Raw genomic sequence first — 16,825 nt, forward strand, 5'->3', positions numbered from 1 at the left:
AACTCAGATGCAGATTATATATTTTTTTGCTTGATCCAAAGCAGATCTACAGTAACATCAAATGTCTGTTTCGAAAGGACAAGCAAGAATCCTTGCAACAGAATAGACAGGCTTTTGTGCATCTCCACCCAGAAACAGCTGCAACAGTGGCCCAAATTCAAGATTCCTGATTTAATATTTCCATTTCAGACTCCATATATTTATAGTGCTGTGTGGTGTCATTGTGTAAAAATACAATTGGATCACATTCATAGTTACTTTGACTTAAATTTATTCCATACTTCAGGCATTAATGTACTTTTACAAAATAGAAAAAAATACAGAATTTAGTTTAACTTAACTGCAGCTAAAATCTTAAATAGTTATTTTCTATAGTGGGCTAAATTCACACTTCATAGTGAACAAATTAGACAGACACTTGCAATACCCCCACAGTGGAATCTATCAGCCTCCTGGGTGCTTCTTACGTCTTACTTAATTCTATGGAATTAGACAGACAAAACACATGAGAAAGCTGCTTATAGATTTTTTTTTAAAAAGTCTAGTATGGTGAAAGTGTTTCAGCTGAAAACGAAAGCTTTGGCTTTCTTGTCTACTGAGTGGCCATAATCTAACACTGTTGTGCACTAGTCTTCCAACACTAATTCCTAAACACCTAGAGTGGTATTGAGAAGACGAACCACAAAGTTCCCTTGTAAGGTCTTGCCATTTTAGCCCTTCTTATAGTAAAGACTAGCTGCTGAACAAAAAACACCCCATGAACGTTTGAAATTGCCTCAAGGTTATTTCATCCCTAAAATGATGAGCCTGCATACATGATATTTAAACATCATTGTTTTTTAAAACCAGAATATCTGGGACAACAGCAGAGAAACTAAACTGTTTGACACAATGATCAAGTCATGCCATCCTCTTATCTTTGGCAAACACAAAAGCTCATGGAGGCTTTGTTAAATATTTCATACCTGATACCAAATAAAGGAAAATCCTTGCGTAAATGTCAACAAGATTGCTGCTCCTTCTCGGTTTCCTTGGCGACAAACCTCAAGCCCCCAGAACACTCTGCAGGGGGAACACACTTGATGTCATTCAAAGCTTCCAGCACCAGGTCTGTCACTTACAGGAAACCTACATATACTGTAGGTAACTTCAAAGTCTTTCAGATTATAAGAAAGAGAGAGAGGGGAAAAAAAGGCTTCAAGTTTTTTTGGGGGGAATGATTTTGCATGATACATGATGGCATATCTGCCTCAAGGCAGTATCATGAATGTAGTGATTACACAATGAATGAGCTCTTCACAGTTTTCTTTTCTATAGCAATGAACAAAATGGCGATAAGCCAGACACCAGACACCTCAGCGCACGTGGCGGACTTCTCAAAACAATAAAACCAAAGTGAGCAGGAAGAACTAAAGCTCTCTTCCTTGTCTAAAGAGACAGTCCTTTCATTCCAGAAGGATCAAGAATAATCTCAACAACACACGTTTCTAGGATTTATAGTATCTACTACCATGCTACACAACCCATTGTTAATTTAGATTATTTTCTATGTTGCCTGCATACAGTAGATTAGGCTTGCATGTGGCAAGATGTTTGAAAACCGATTAAGATTAACAAGCACAGGGAAGTGGTGCACCATGAAACTTTTCATAGTCCTTGCAGCGTTAGTTTGTGCTCTTCCAGTCAATGATCTTTCAAACAGTTTCAAAAGCAGTTGTGTACAAAGAACTACGCATAACACGTCCTGTACAACAACACGGCCCAAATAAGACAAAGGGAAAGACAGAACAGGTACACACTTTGAGGAAGCAACTAAATAATGCACTCATTCTTTTATTCTGTTGCTCTCACAAATACTGCTTCTAGTTTCAAAGCAGTGACTGCAACACTGGATTTAGTTTGGGACTTAATGTCAAGCTAATCAACTCATTCTAAGGAGCCCAAATCAAAGCCTCTGCTCTTCAGGCTCCAGAAACGTACAATTAAATTTTCTGTCTTCCTTTCTTTCACATCAAACGCAAGCCACGGATCATTAAAATGTACCAGGCCAAGGATCATTCGTATTCCATTAGCATTTCAGAGTCTTAACATTGAACCGTAGAACAGGCATGAAATGAGGCCATAAGGAAAGAATGCAGGGCACCACCTGACTTCAGAAGTTACAATTAAACAAAGTAGAGCCACAAAATTGGACTGCATGCCTTCTATAGAACCTTAGATGATGGTACAGTAACTTGTTGATTACTCCAGTTAAAAGTTCTACTAATGTAACAATTACTACAGACTTGTTTTGGTGGTTTGTCCCCCAGGTGTTTGGAAGGTACTGGTACAGTATTGTACAGTAATAGGAAAGTAATGGAGTCACAATGCTACAGATTATGTCAATTCCCGAAATGGACAAATCATTATAATTAGTAATAAACCTGGGGGCTGAATGAAGGCTGAATAAGCTTTACTGGTCAAAAACAAATAAATGTACAAGCACAGACATACTGCATGTCTGCCACAAAGACCCATACTGTATCATGCTGCTTAATGCAGTTTCCAAAAATATACCAAGTGATCAAAATGTTCTGCACATTTTCTATTTTTGTCTGATTAGAAACGGAATCTCTCTTATGCCCTCTATCACTCTGAACAGCACTGGTTCATCTGTGCGGAGTTCTTTTCTCAATATCCTACCACGTATGCTCTGCGTGATTTTGTGCCATTATGTGTATTTGGGTTGTTCTTATCTTGACAGCTATTCCTGAAAAATAGCCACTGAAATGACTTTTTAAGGTTGATTTATATGCAACAGAGAAGCAAAAGACAGTCTGTACCCTACAAATGAAACGCTGAGCACTCATGCCTGAGGACTATGGATTTGCTCACCTCATTTCCTTACATTCCATCCTTTTGAACCTTATAAGAAGGGTAACGTAGCTGGAATATTTGCCAGAGAGGCCAGAGAGGCAAACAATCTAAACCGAGACAAGCAAAGAAATCCCTAAGTATGCATGCAACATGACATGGAACATGCAAGAAAATACAGTAAGTAATAAAAAGAGACAGCAGAAACAATTCCTTTAAGCTTCATCATAACGTGCTTTTTAAATCCCATGGAAGCTGAGGTAATCTGCTGTTTCTAACTCTCACAGTGAGCTTTTCAGGTTCTGGGTCTCTTCAAGTCTCTTCTTCCTGCCTGTAGAATGCCCCATGGATTATAACACCTCACAGCTGTCCAGGGATCTCAGTCTGGACATTTTATTTTGTCTTTCTCATTGTCACCAAAGAAGCTGGTCAAATGCTACAGAAGCAAAAACAGTTTTAATAAAAGTAAAATTTCTACTTAATATTAATTAGGATACTTATATACTAAATACTAAGGGGAAGCCTTGATCTGCTGGAAAAAAAAATCACAATGAGCTTCAGTTTTGATATTACTTTCTCCCCCAGGGTTCGGCTGCTGACAGGCTCTTATTAATACAGGAAGAGAGCCGTGTGCTGGATCAGTGCATTGACTGTACAGCAGCTTCTCTCTGTCAGGAGCCCGTGTTCAGCCAACAAGCGGGGGTTTGGTTCATGAGCTTGACACGGCTGCCAGCTGAGATGTGTGTGTGTGGGGGGGGGGTTAGCGAGGGTTGCTATGTCAGTCAGCAAGGTGTGCCCTCCCAGCCATGTAATGGCTGCAGACTGAAGTTCTGTAGGCACGCTGGCAGGCTGAGCGATGGACAGACGATCAGCAGAGAGGATGCGGTTCGTTTCTTTTATGGAAGGATAATCTTGTTTGTACAAACCTCGTCCTCTGAGACAGACACAATTGCCTGATTTGAACAGGAGAGCCATTGGAGGTGGGGAGGGAATTACTAAATAGAATAGATTGCATTCAATTAATAGTCAGTGGGCATTTAACTAAATCACTGTTTTCCGAGCACAGCTTGTGCATTATGATGCATTATGATTTAGTCAGACTTTACTTTGACTTGATTTCCCTTTTCAGTAACTGCAGGGAACTGTGGTATCTGTACATTTCTCTCATATTTGATGTGGGTGGCTCATTGAAGTCATAGTAAATGCATTCTAGGAGCAGACAGTCTATTCCGAAAAATCTGCGTATTAGACAAAGGAAAGATATCCTAAAAAAAACGATTCCATGAAATGACCTGGCACTCTCTTCGACGAGCCAAAGAAGAATTTACTCCATGTGTTTACTCTGGACAGAATCACTTGAGAATTAAATCTACATTAACAGAAACTAAATTATTAACATTAATATTATTATTACCTGTATTTTTCATACATATTTTTGTATTTTACCTTACAGATATTTCAAATAATTGCAACCTTGTATTCAGTTCTTTTGTTTGACTTGACAAGATGGCATTTTAATTGAGATGCCTGTTTAATCCTTTCATTTAAGAGTCATATCATTGAGAATGTCCAGTGAGAAAGGTCTCCCAGGCTGTTAAAAAGGTAAACAAGAATGTTATTTCAAGCAGAAGCACTGACAAGTAAAATAAAAGGGAACAGAGATTCAGCAAATGAATCTTATTATCGCCTGGGTAATGTTGTAAATATTACCTCTAATACTTCCCTTGATTACAATGGTGCACACTGACCTTGTTTGTTCTCCATGCTTGACTCATATGAGAGCGCGTGATCATGTGGCCTCTGCTGATTCACTCACCCTCACCAACAGACTCTCCACGCAAGCTAAAATACCAAACGCAGACTCTACACTGACACCTGACTGCAGCCAGACGAACTGTCCAGTGCCACGCAATTTTCAGCAGACCTGGAAGCACCAGGATTTGTTTCCTTTTTATTTGCACTGACGCACATGAGCTGCCCAGATGATCTGTTACTGTCATCGCCACCCACACTTACAGTATATCCAGTTCTTTCCAACAGTACGCCAGTGGAGAGTATCATTGTATTTAATTAACTGAGAGAGTGGGAGCACCATCAATAGGCCACAACCCTACAGGTCATTTAATGCAATGCCTTACAGTCCAGGGTTTAGGATTCCACACAAATTGTTTCACTGCACGAAAATACACATCACATCTTTATGGCTCTGGGATACAGAAACGTGCATACACCCGTCTGGCCCAGCAGTAGTGATAAAGTCAGAATAGTATGGTTTCAAAAGCAGGTTCCAGTGAGCCTCACCTGGTTGAAGTGCTCCAACCTCTCCTTCAGCTCAGAAAGCATGGGATCGGGACCTCTGACCTTCATCTCTGGATTCTGCTTCTGCGCCAGAATGCCATTGCCAACAAGTCGACCCGTGTAACTGAGGGACAGAAACAGAGAGAGGGAGTGAGAGATGAAGCCGTCTTATTCTTGTTTTGTTGGTGGAAAAACGTTGGCACATGAAGATCCCGCTTAGTTCACATGCTGAATTTTAGACACACTTCTTGTCACCTTTCTGGTATTATCCAGCAGTTTGTCTCCAGATGTTTAATGAGTGGCAAAAGAAAATCACGTCAGTGTGCACACCTGAGGCAGCAGTGGGCAGGCGGCCATGCTAAAACATTGTAGGATTTCCCAGATTACAGAAAAGACAACACATTTCATGTCAGTTTCCTCAATTCATGATAAGCAAAAAAGAAGGAGACTGTTCCTGAAGATATCTGTTTGAGCTATAATTGCCATGGCAGGTGCATTATGAGTAAGATCCTTCATTGCTATGACAGTTACACATAAATACATCTTCCAAGTGAATAAGATAAAAAAAACTCCAGATTTGTAAACATATTCTATCGAAATATAATTATTTTAAATATAATTCTATAGAAAATTCATCACAGGCTACAAAGATGTCTAATGATAAAACATTTAAATGTTAATTATAAATAGTTTGGCCTTATAATTTCAAAACATCAAAAAGCCTTTTCAATTTAAAGTGATGTATTTTGTGCTTGACATCCCATTATATATTTAAGCAAAACTGGACATATCTGTGCAGAAGAAGCGATCAATAAAGTTTGCACTGCCGACTTCACCAACATTAATGATTAATTATAAAGTCAAATAGTTTGTTCTCTGGGAACTGAGCTGGCATGTTTTGTTGCACATTGTAATGAGCTAACGTTTTTATATGATTTTTCTTTGTTTATTAGGGCAATGAAAGGACAAATCATTGACCGTTAGCTCATTATTGCAGTTTGAAGTGAAAGGATGCCACTGCGTTTCAACCAGGATACCCTAGTTGACTTTTTAATTAATCATTTACATTGACATAAGGATGCCAATTACATCTGATGAGAAATACACCAATAACTGTATATTCATATATACAAGTGTATTCAGTGTGATGGCATACCATATTTTGTTGTTATCCACAACATTTAATAAGCCAACATCCACTTCAATATTCCAAATAATCTCCAACTGATAGCCATCAATCTAAATGCAGAACTAAAGTCAACTATCTTCACTGGGTAACATCTATTAATGTACTTTGTACCAACAAAGAGTGTTCCTTTCTAGAGCTGGGTTAACCAGTCTATGGGTTTCCTAGAGTGTTAGCCCTACAGCCAAACTAGATTTCAGGGCTCACACACACTGGTGCTCTGATGGACAGGGAGACAATAGTTGCCACAGGTTTGGTGATAGACACCATATACTCCCAAAAAACAACAACGGTGAAAGACACCAAGATCCCCTTTCAACCAGATCTTTATGTATTTCTCTTCATTCACTCTATTTGATAACTGAGACCCAGAAGGCTTCTGGTAATTATAAATGCTAGAATGCATGTATGGGTGACATTCTAAGTCTGACTTCAGTGTCTTGGTAGAGGCTCTGTACAGGAGTCGTTAAAATCCTATTGATTACCGTGACCTAGAAATGGCCATTTAAAAAAAAAGGATACCTAGAAGAAAAATAAGTCAATAAAAATTCTAATCATCTCAGCGGTGCCTCTGATGGTAGCCTACAGAGAGCAGTCATAATCAATACAGTACGTTCAGGAACGCATTGTTAATCACCACTGGCCCTCCAGTCTGCCCACTTCAGAACTGGGTTCAGGAGAAGGTGGAAGAACACAGGCAGCTGGAGTGACTGCAATACAAAGCAAAGCCCCAGCTTTGGCCAAAATAATAAGGCAACATTGCTTCACTCTGAAGCAGTATTTACACCACCATGGTTTCGCTGGGTTTTAAAAGCCCTGAAGCCCAGCTGGAGCCCAGTTGGGTCCACATTTGAGTCGCCTATAGCTCGGGGTATGGAATAGAGGAATCTCACTGTACAGAGTGGAGAGCTAATTAAGAGTATCTGACTTGTCTAAGGATTTAATTGCTGTCATATACAAGGAGCCTACAGAAGGTCAATGCAGGCAAAGCCTTGTACTGAGAAAGTGGCTCTTAGACTGCAATTGAACAACAATCCATAGCATTTAGCAGCACATATTTGATGTTGCCCTTAGCTTAAGCGGTGTCTTGGTTTTAGGTTTGGTATTTCAATGCTTTATCTGTGACTTCCTTTGCACAGAAGAGTCAAGTGCTGAATATTTATATTTTTGACAGTTAAAAAATAGGAGATAAGTAATGGGACCTGAAAAGCCTGAAGTGTGTCATGTGGACATAAAAATACATAAAAACCGAATCACTTCTCTGTTCTGATTGTTTAAAGATTCTGTTTCCATTGAAAAAGTACATATACAGAATGAAACAGTTCAATGAAATCCTTTCATGTACTTAACTGGTGTACACTTATGATAGCTTTTCCTAGCCTAAACAAACTAAAAGTGGTTGGGAGGCCCAATCACTGAAATAAGTCATTTTCCCCACTATCTGTAGTGTTTAATGCTGGAAGTGATCTGAAAGCCTCTCAACTTCTCAGCACTTGCAAGTCATTAGTAGAATACAGTAGCTGTTTAATAAAGGAGCTCTTTTCAGGGTTTGTGTGCTTGAGTGCGCTGTAGGACAAGCTCGCCTAGTTTGCCATCACTGTAATTTAACTAGGTGTGAGACTGCAATGGATTTAACTCATAGATTTATATTGTTTATTTTGTTATCCTTACAATGAGTTGGATTTAATCCCCTACAAATAGCTGACATCAAATTTCAAATGTACTGTTAAAAAGACATTTATTCCTAATTGTTAAAAGAAAATGATTGCTCCGACTACATACACAGCAAAAATGTTCTTATTGATTTTAGAAATTCAACAGTTTAAGCCACCATTTCTTATACATAATATAAAAAGCATTCATATCCAAAAATGAACCAGGCACACCTGAACACAGGCACCTCAGTTTTGGACAGAGTGTTCAGTTCAAGGCTTCCAGTTGACAAATGACAGTTATCAGCCCTTAACAAAACACCACACTTCAGCTCAGCTACTATTTCAGCCTCAGAGTACACCATTTCATTGTATTTTACCTGCAAGCAGAAGCAAAGTGACTGTGAAAAATGAGTCTATGAGCAGGAGCTTTGTTAAGCAGTGTAATTGTCTATTATACAGTACGTAATGGTACCTTGGGCAGGACAGCATGCTGTCAGGGAACTCTAGCAAAGCCACTGGGTTCTTGTTAGTCTGGTGTGCAAGGGAAGAGTTAACAACCTTGCCACTTTAGCTAATATCAGTTTACAGACACCCTAATTATAGATGACGAAGCACTGTGTATGGAAAAGCAGCTGATTTGTGTTTGGGTTGCACAAGAAAGCCAGATAAGGCAAGCCATGACAAAAACTCAGAAACCAGACTTAACTCTTCCTCTTCTTATGTTTTCTTCTAGGTAATGTACTAGTCAATTCAGTTTCACAACCTCTCCTTCGGTTCTTTTTCCTCCCAAGTTGGAGCTGATCAGTTCATAGTTTAGCATTACAAATCACTGGGCGATAAAAAAGGGTAATATAATCTTGATTTTTAGCCAAGTCTATTCACAAAATCGACCTCACCAAGCTTGTGCCAATACAGCAAATCTAGCCCAACTTATATCTTGCCAGTGCCACCTGTTCTAATACATAGACATAGTGTACATAAAAGCAACAAAGGGAGTCACCTCTAAGCCATAAGCATTCCCTGTTAATGTATCTTTAATAGGCCACTGCGAAGCAAAAGAGAAAACAAGTTGAAAGTATAACCTCTTGAAGCTGCACAGATCTCTTTGTAGTGCTCAGTTTAATTAGCCAGGGTATTTAGACCACAGATTTCAAAGCTAACTCAGATTAATCACTTCAGTTTCAGGGCTTGGTAGGAGCCACTTAATCATCCCCATCAGGCCTTAGAAAACAGCATGCTTGTCCATCGCTAACAGTCCAAACACATCGTGATACAACATCGATAAACCCCAGAGGTACTGTACATTAATGAGGTGAGTTGTATAATGTGGTACTAGGAGACTGTAAGTCTAATTATGGCTATATTAACAGAAAAACGAAATAGCAGAAAACAGTGAAATTGTCTTTTGTATGCCTTAACAGACTTAAATTTTCTTCCCTAGCTGCCCAATGACCCAGATGGAAATGGTGAAGAAAAAACTGGAATTCCCCAGTAATCCAGTAATGCATCAAGTGTACCAAACTAGTCCTGAACCTGAACAGCACAACATGCTTGATCTAACGGAAATGAGAAGGCCATTGCTTTCTGTCTGGATCATCATCTTTTACTCTCTTCTTTTTAAAACACGACAAATGTAAGCTGTAAGATAAAGATAAGTTTTCCCTTTCCCTTCCTTAAACTAGGCATTTTCTAAATTACCCACAAGAACATAGGAAAGGTGACGAATGAGAAGACGTTTTTTGGCTCATATAGCTCATTTAGCTGCTACCATTGTTTCTTGAAAAAAGTCACAGTATCAGCTTCAGCAACATGGCTGCCTCTCCTCCTCCCAGATCCTTTGCCTCAAGAGGTGTCTCCTGCTCTCAATTAGTACAGTATATATCATAAAGTTCTATTTTTTCTTCTTTCACGTTGTTTAGTAGATGCAATTATTTCAACATAAACACAAAAGTCTTTTTCTTAAGTAGCAACTCAAAGCTCAGAGCTTCCCCATCTTCTGTTTATTTTTATGTCGTGCTAGCTACATGTAACACTTTGGACTTGACCACATTAAACATCATCTGCCAGGTGTTTTCCCAGACTTTTTTCTAAATCTTTTTGAATATATTTTGCAGCTTACAGTATACAGTGTTTGGCAGTCCTGCTTTTTAGAGGTAACCAGAGAATTTCACTAATGATACTTTATGTAACTAGATAAGTTGAGAAGTATTTATTTATGATAAAAAAACAGGACAAGAGGCATACACCATTGTTACACTGAAAAGAAAGCAGTGAAACAAAGCAATGAACAGTCCTCAAAATGTAAATAATATAACAAGGAAGTGCAACATAACATTGCAGTACAAGATATCAGGCGGAAAGTTTTAATCATACAACTAAAAATATCTTCAGATATTAATGTGCATAGTTTCATATTTGCAGATGTTTTAGTCATAAACAGCATCAAAAATAAATGACTTGCACCTAAAATTGGTAGCTTATCTTGGGATTTCACTAGTTCGAAATTTAAAGCACAACCTGAGTCATTGATATAAATTAGGAAGAATACTGGTACAAATACAGACCTCTGTGGTGCTCCTCTAATTACATCACTCCAATCTAAAAATGTATTCTCTATCTGTCCCATTTGTTTTCTATTAAGTTTTAAAACTTAATGCATGCATTTCATTCAATGCCTACCACCTATGATTTCAGAATTAATCTTATGAGCGACTTTATCAATATCACATGATTTACTCTATTTGTATCCACTGCTTCTATTGTTTAAGAAATGCTCAAGCTAAATTAGACCTACAGTACCTTTTCTAAATCCATGTTGACACTCTTCTAGAATTCTATTGCCATACAGCAGTCTAAAGCAGTCCTAATTACAATTTCCATGACCTCGTATGTAATTTGAATATGACTTATTGGTCTGTAATTATGTGGTTCAGTTTTGTCACTTTTTTACATCTGGATGATATGTTAGCAATTGTCTAGACAATAGATCCTATCTTAGTTCCTATCTTAAGTGACTGCTGAAAGAGTTGTTTTAATTGCCTATGGATAACATCTCTTTTCCTTAAGTGCAAATGGCAAATTACAACTACTGTAGGCTTTGGCTATTAGATTTAATAGATATATTTATTTGCTCAATATGAGGCATGTTGTTAATTTCTTTGTCAACACCAATAGTTTCCTTTTATCTTTTCTAAGAAATTTTACTTCTTCCTTTGATGTGTTTTTTTGCTGTTGTAATACTTAAAAAATTTTTTTTTCATTGCAATGTTCTTTACTAATTCTCTTTGGGTCTTTCTAATGTTGTTTTATCTTCTTGTATATTCTTGTAATCATATTCCCTTTCTTTAATGGATCTTATTCTTTTTCATTTCAGTTTAATTTAATAAAGTACTTTCTTTCTCCCATTTTAATTGATTTATTTAACCATTTCAACCACTGTTTTCTTTAATTTGATTTACTCACTTGTAGGATTGATGTATTCTGTGCACCAAACAGAATAATTTTAAATGTCATCTTTGCTCAGCTGATTCCATATGTAAGCTATACACTTTTAATTCTTGTTAACTGTTTCTTTGCATCAGCCAGCTTTCCTGAAACCTTTCTTTAAAGCATACAATATTACGATCACAGTTACCTAATATTTCGGTAATGTCTGTAGCTAGCCATGTCAAAACATTTCATTTTCAGATGCCAATAATTATTCACATTCTTTGTGAGGAATATTAAAATCTCCCATGATTCCTTCTTCCATTACATATACTGTATGGTCCCGATTGCATTATATAGGACTGTTTTATAATTGATCGATCTGATTGTCTGTAGAGCACACCACACCACTATACTTTTATAACTCTGACTCATATAGTTTCTGGGTGCAGTAATGTGTACCTGTACATGAATGCGTTTTGATACATAGTGCCTCCACTTCTTCCGTTTTTCCTGCCTCTCCAGAACACAAAGTAATTAATCACATTTATTTACAGTAAATGTATTCACATTTATTTACCATTACTTCCTGTTAGCCCTGTTTCCATGACTCCCCACCACTTTGTTAGCCATGTTTCTACGATTCGAATTATGGCATAATGCCTTGCTAATGCAGTAGCTTCTGTCTTTTGCACTGTTTTCCTACTACTCTTAAGCTTAACGATCCAATTGCCTGGTTCTTTGATGTTTTTCTTCCCCCTTTTTGAGAGTACTCCCTGTATATCTCTCTTTGCTGATTTCTTTCTCCCTCCCCCTATTGTTCTTGAAAGGGGGGCTACTGCATGGCCCATCCAAAAATGTGCTCTCTTGCAGTGCATGTCGAACCTTTTGATCCAGGTGACACAGGTTCGAGAAATTAATCAAGCATGGCTGGGTGGATACAAGTCCAGTCAGGTATCTTTGTCTGGTTGCACAGTAGTAACCCCTGCAGTTTCGTAGGCTTCTGAGAACTTGCAAAGGTATCAATGAGAACAGCATTAACACACCATTTGGCTATACTCTGCTGTGAATGCTGTGGGATATGCAGTATGAAAAATGAGAAGGGCTTCACAGAGCACACTATGGAAGACAACCAATTATAAATTGGAATGGAAAAACGTACATTACGGAATATTATATTTTTTTAAAATTACCTTTAACTAGACTGCAAAAATAAATTCCATCCAGCAATGCTGAACTTTAAAAACTAGAACCAAACTTTTAAAAGTTTTGTTTTAAAAAAACTAGATTGTTTCTTGTTGCTTTTTGGGGGGTTTTGTCATCATTTTGTTTTCACTTTGTTGCCTGGAAGGTATCCAACTGTTATCTTCAAAAGGCTCTTAATATGAGAAGGCTGACAGTTTTGATCAATAGACAGTATTGATTTCATTAAAAGGGCAATATCATTGGGCAGGCAGGCTGTCAGGGAAAGGGGATTGCATCTAATGCAGCATAGTCTCAACATAAACTACTGAGGCAGACTTTTCAAAAGATACTCTTTTCCAGCTGTATGCAGTGGCAGCCACCCGAGACACAATACTATTCAAGAAACTTGTCCTACCAAATCCTAAAATACACAAAGCCCCTTTTTGATATGCCATAGAAAAACAAACTTGTTGTTTGCTGTTTTTAATTATTTAGCGTTAGTTTCAACATACAGGTTATATTCCCACTGGAACTAAGCTAGCATGTTTGTAATGAAGGCAGAACACAGATTTTTTTTTTACTCAAATCTAATTTCTGATAAGAGCTCCCAAGTGGCACAACCAAGCACAGCTTTATGGCCCACACTTTGCAAGTTTGAGGCTGGGTCATGGCACAGACTGATTAGGAGTCCCCAGACAGTGATGTGTAACTGCTGGAGTGCCACCAGATGAAGGGTTGGGATAAGCTGGGCAGGGCTTTCTCGACTCTCAACGAAAGAGCCACTTCTATGACTTGCCAGATGCCTGCAGGCTTGTGGTGAGGTCATCGAAAGAGGCACCATAATCCAATCAGTGCCCCATAATCCAAGTCCCCATGGTCATTGTGGAGCTTGACTGCACATTCTAATTGTCCTGGTGCTGTAGAGGCGATGCTGCTGGGACTTGAGGCAAAAACTGGCAATTCCAAATTGGATGGATATACAGCAACAAAGAAAATCCCCCCAAAATAAAAAATAAAATTAATTTTTTATAATCTTTACATAGAGACCAGGAAATATTATAAAAAGCCACAAAGACTGTAATTTAGTCTGCTGAGAGCAAAAGTGCCCGAGCATGTCAGACCTGCCTCTGTGCAAGATATATCCTGCAGAAAAACCACACACAGCACAGCATGTCTGATGTTTCAGCCATCCTTTTCAAAGGAAAGTGGTAATAAAGATACTGCTACATTTATTGGTTTAAAAAATAATTTAAACAAATATTGTGTGTGATAAAACAATCTTCTGTCCTGGAATTCTGCTCTTGTTAGAGCAACAAAAAGCAGCTCTGGTCCCTGGGCCTGTAAATTGCACAGGGAGCATCTCTTCTAGACAACAAGGACTTCTCAAACTGTAAAATCCTGGCTAGTCCAGAATAAGAGACCACATATAAATCAAATCTCAATGAGATATAATAAACGTACATGGCATGTGGTCCAGATAGTCCAGATGACACTGTTGACTGAAATACCTTTTGTTTTGTGACTAGAAAATCATAAGAAAATATAAGAATGTATCAAAATAAATAGCAATCATTTTCTGTGTGTTTCTTGTCCTGTAGAAAATGGTTAAAAAGCACTTAACCATCATGATTCCATCTCCATGTATGAGGGGATTTTAGTACAGTGGATAGTGTGGATAACAAAATCAGGTGCTGGCAGAACTACAACTGTTAATGTTAACAGGTCAAGCTCTAAAGGAGGCTAATGAGTTGGTTTGCTCTGGCCCTCGGGGAATATTAAGAACATAAGGATCCTGAATTGAATGTTAGGTCATCAGATGCACAATATTCTGTTGGGTAGCTTAATACTACCACCAGGTTCGAATTTTAAATGCATGTAGGTCTTCATCTCTATAAAATACAAAATCCACTCCTTTTTGTTTTTACAGTGAACTATGTCATTACAACAATTTCCAAGTCTATATATTATACTGGGGTCGACAGAATAATAAGGGTATAAACCAAAACACATCCGACACTTAGAAAATATAGATTTGTATAAATATAAGAAACTTCCAAAGACTACAACCACATCTTCCCACAAGACCTACGGTTAACCTCATAATGAACAACGGCAGAGTTTGAAACAGGATAAAGAAGAATGCCATTATCAAACCTGAATCTGAAAGAGTATCTGTAATTGATGGGGTGAAAGAAACAAAACAAAATCAAACCACTAGAATACGCACACCAAATCTAGAAATTACAGGCCTTGCACATAGACTGTTGCTGAATACAGTGTAAGGGAAGAAATAAATTGCAAGGTGGACGTCCCACAAACTATCACTTGATTCTGTTCTCAGATCTCACAGCTAGGAACCAGGCATTCTGCTTCATGCTGTAGGCTCTTAATTGTGGAATAATAGCAGGATGGGATTTATATCTGTGAAACAAACAAGGATTTAAAGGGTGTAGTGCACTTATGCCATTTGAACCAATAAGACATAAACAGCCAGGTTTTGGGGGCTCAAGAGCCAGGAATCTGAATGTACATGGTCCTGAAGAAAACACACATTTATGTTTCCTATGCGTCTTGATTCTTTCTCCTGAACATCAAAAATCAAATACATGTTATTTTGTACCAAATGGGAAATATACCTCCTTAGTAATGATGTCCTCTTTACTGAATTCAGGGCAATAACCATTCCCACAAGCACAATATTATTAATGTGCTACAATTTCCCATAATAAAGGTTTTAAGGAAAATTGAGGGATATCCTTTACACAATAACAATAATTTAGAAGCCTAGGGACCTATATTTAAAATACATGCATGCTGGAACCCCTTTAGGTTAGTATGTAGTGCAGAAGTAATTTGAATATAGGGTCTTCTTTGCATTGAAGAGCTTCATGTATACAGGCTAGGAATAAAACGAATGTAGATTATAGTAATAGTATATTATTATATTTGTAAATGGCTTTTAAAACGGCATACAATCCTCACTGTGGGTATATGTGCCATAGATCTGACACTGCTTCAGGTATGTCCTGTTATCTCTGTGGTTTAGGTACATCAAGCAATATTTCCCCCTTTCAAAGCATTCCAAAGTATTTCAGTAATTCAGTTACAAATATCGCTGCTGTTAGATGACTCAGTTAGTGATTAAATAAATCTCAGAAGAATTAACAGAAAAATAACATGCTGTGTTGTGCAGAAGTTATTTATAAATTAGTCTGTAGCATTCATAAATTGTCACTCTGGAAATTGTCACTCTTTCATGTATGAAGGATATGACACTTTCCTCCTAAGGCAAACAAAATCAGGTATGATCTAAATGATGTCATACAATACAATCTTACTATATAAGTCATTTCTTTTGCTTAAATGAAAAACAATGATGTAAACTTGCAAAATGGGTGTGATTTCCTTTATAATGACTTTATTTTGAAGCCACCCTTTATGAAAGGCTTTCCTAAGTGTTTGTGGTAACAGAAAGATAATATTTTAGACTCGCTCAAAAGTATGACGAAGTATGATATGACCATATTGCACTGACACCTTTGGTGAAGGAGTATGGTCATGTTTGCAGCTGAGGTCTGTGGAATGTTACAAACCATGTGTTTTTTATATTTAATGTATGCTTTTTGCTCACCTTCTTTCTGTAATTGCAGCTTATTCAAACAATGGCTGTAATTGAAAAAAGTCAAATGATAGCTTCAGCTGGATATAACCATTAATTGACCTGCTATCAAATCTAAATCAGTCCTTTTCAGTATGGGACTTGGGTCATTTAATAGTGGCTTCATTCATCCCCACTCCTCTACCCCCCTTCAAATGCAAGCATATGACCAAAATTCACACAGCTGTTGTTTAATGAGCAGCAGAGTGCTGGGTATTCACACAGGACAGTCCCCTGACCACAAACTGAGGGAGGGAGGATCTCAGACTCTGACAGCTCTATGGGAACCGAAAGCTGGAGGAGTAACAACAGTGGGCAAAGTCAGACACATAAAAAAGCAGCGCTGCCAAAACACAAGATAAACACACTCCCATCAGGACACAAGGCACATATGAAAAGCAACTGAAATAATGGCGAAGATAAAGAAAACCGCTCCCCAAAAAACTTCAGAAACGTTTCTGATTATTTTTTTATGCACTTGTTGTTTTTTTTTTTAGTTTGAGATGTATTCGTTCTTTCTTCTTTGTCGTGGATTATCTTAAGTTATCAACGACTTATCACATA

General features: G+C 37.9%; 1 protein-coding gene across 1 annotated transcript in view; it reads right to left on the bottom strand.

Annotated features, from left to right (window-relative positions):
- The window catches only part of gpc5b (glypican 5b), a 140,960-nt gene that overhangs the window by 55,223 nt on the left and 68,912 nt on the right, over nucleotides 1–16,825 (bottom strand). The window contains exon 7 of the mRNA XM_088913589.1: nucleotides 5,155–5,275. Within this exon, the coding sequence (XP_088769715.1) occupies nucleotides 5,155–5,275 (121 nt within the window). The remainder of the gene's footprint in view (nucleotides 1–5,154; nucleotides 5,276–16,825) is intronic.

Source organism: Atractosteus spatula, chromosome 4, assembly GCF_055471065.1.
Source record: "Atractosteus spatula isolate fAtrSpa1 chromosome 4, fAtrSpa1.hap1, whole genome shotgun sequence".
In the NCBI taxonomy this organism is placed as follows: domain Eukaryota; kingdom Metazoa; phylum Chordata; class Actinopteri; order Semionotiformes; family Lepisosteidae; genus Atractosteus; species Atractosteus spatula.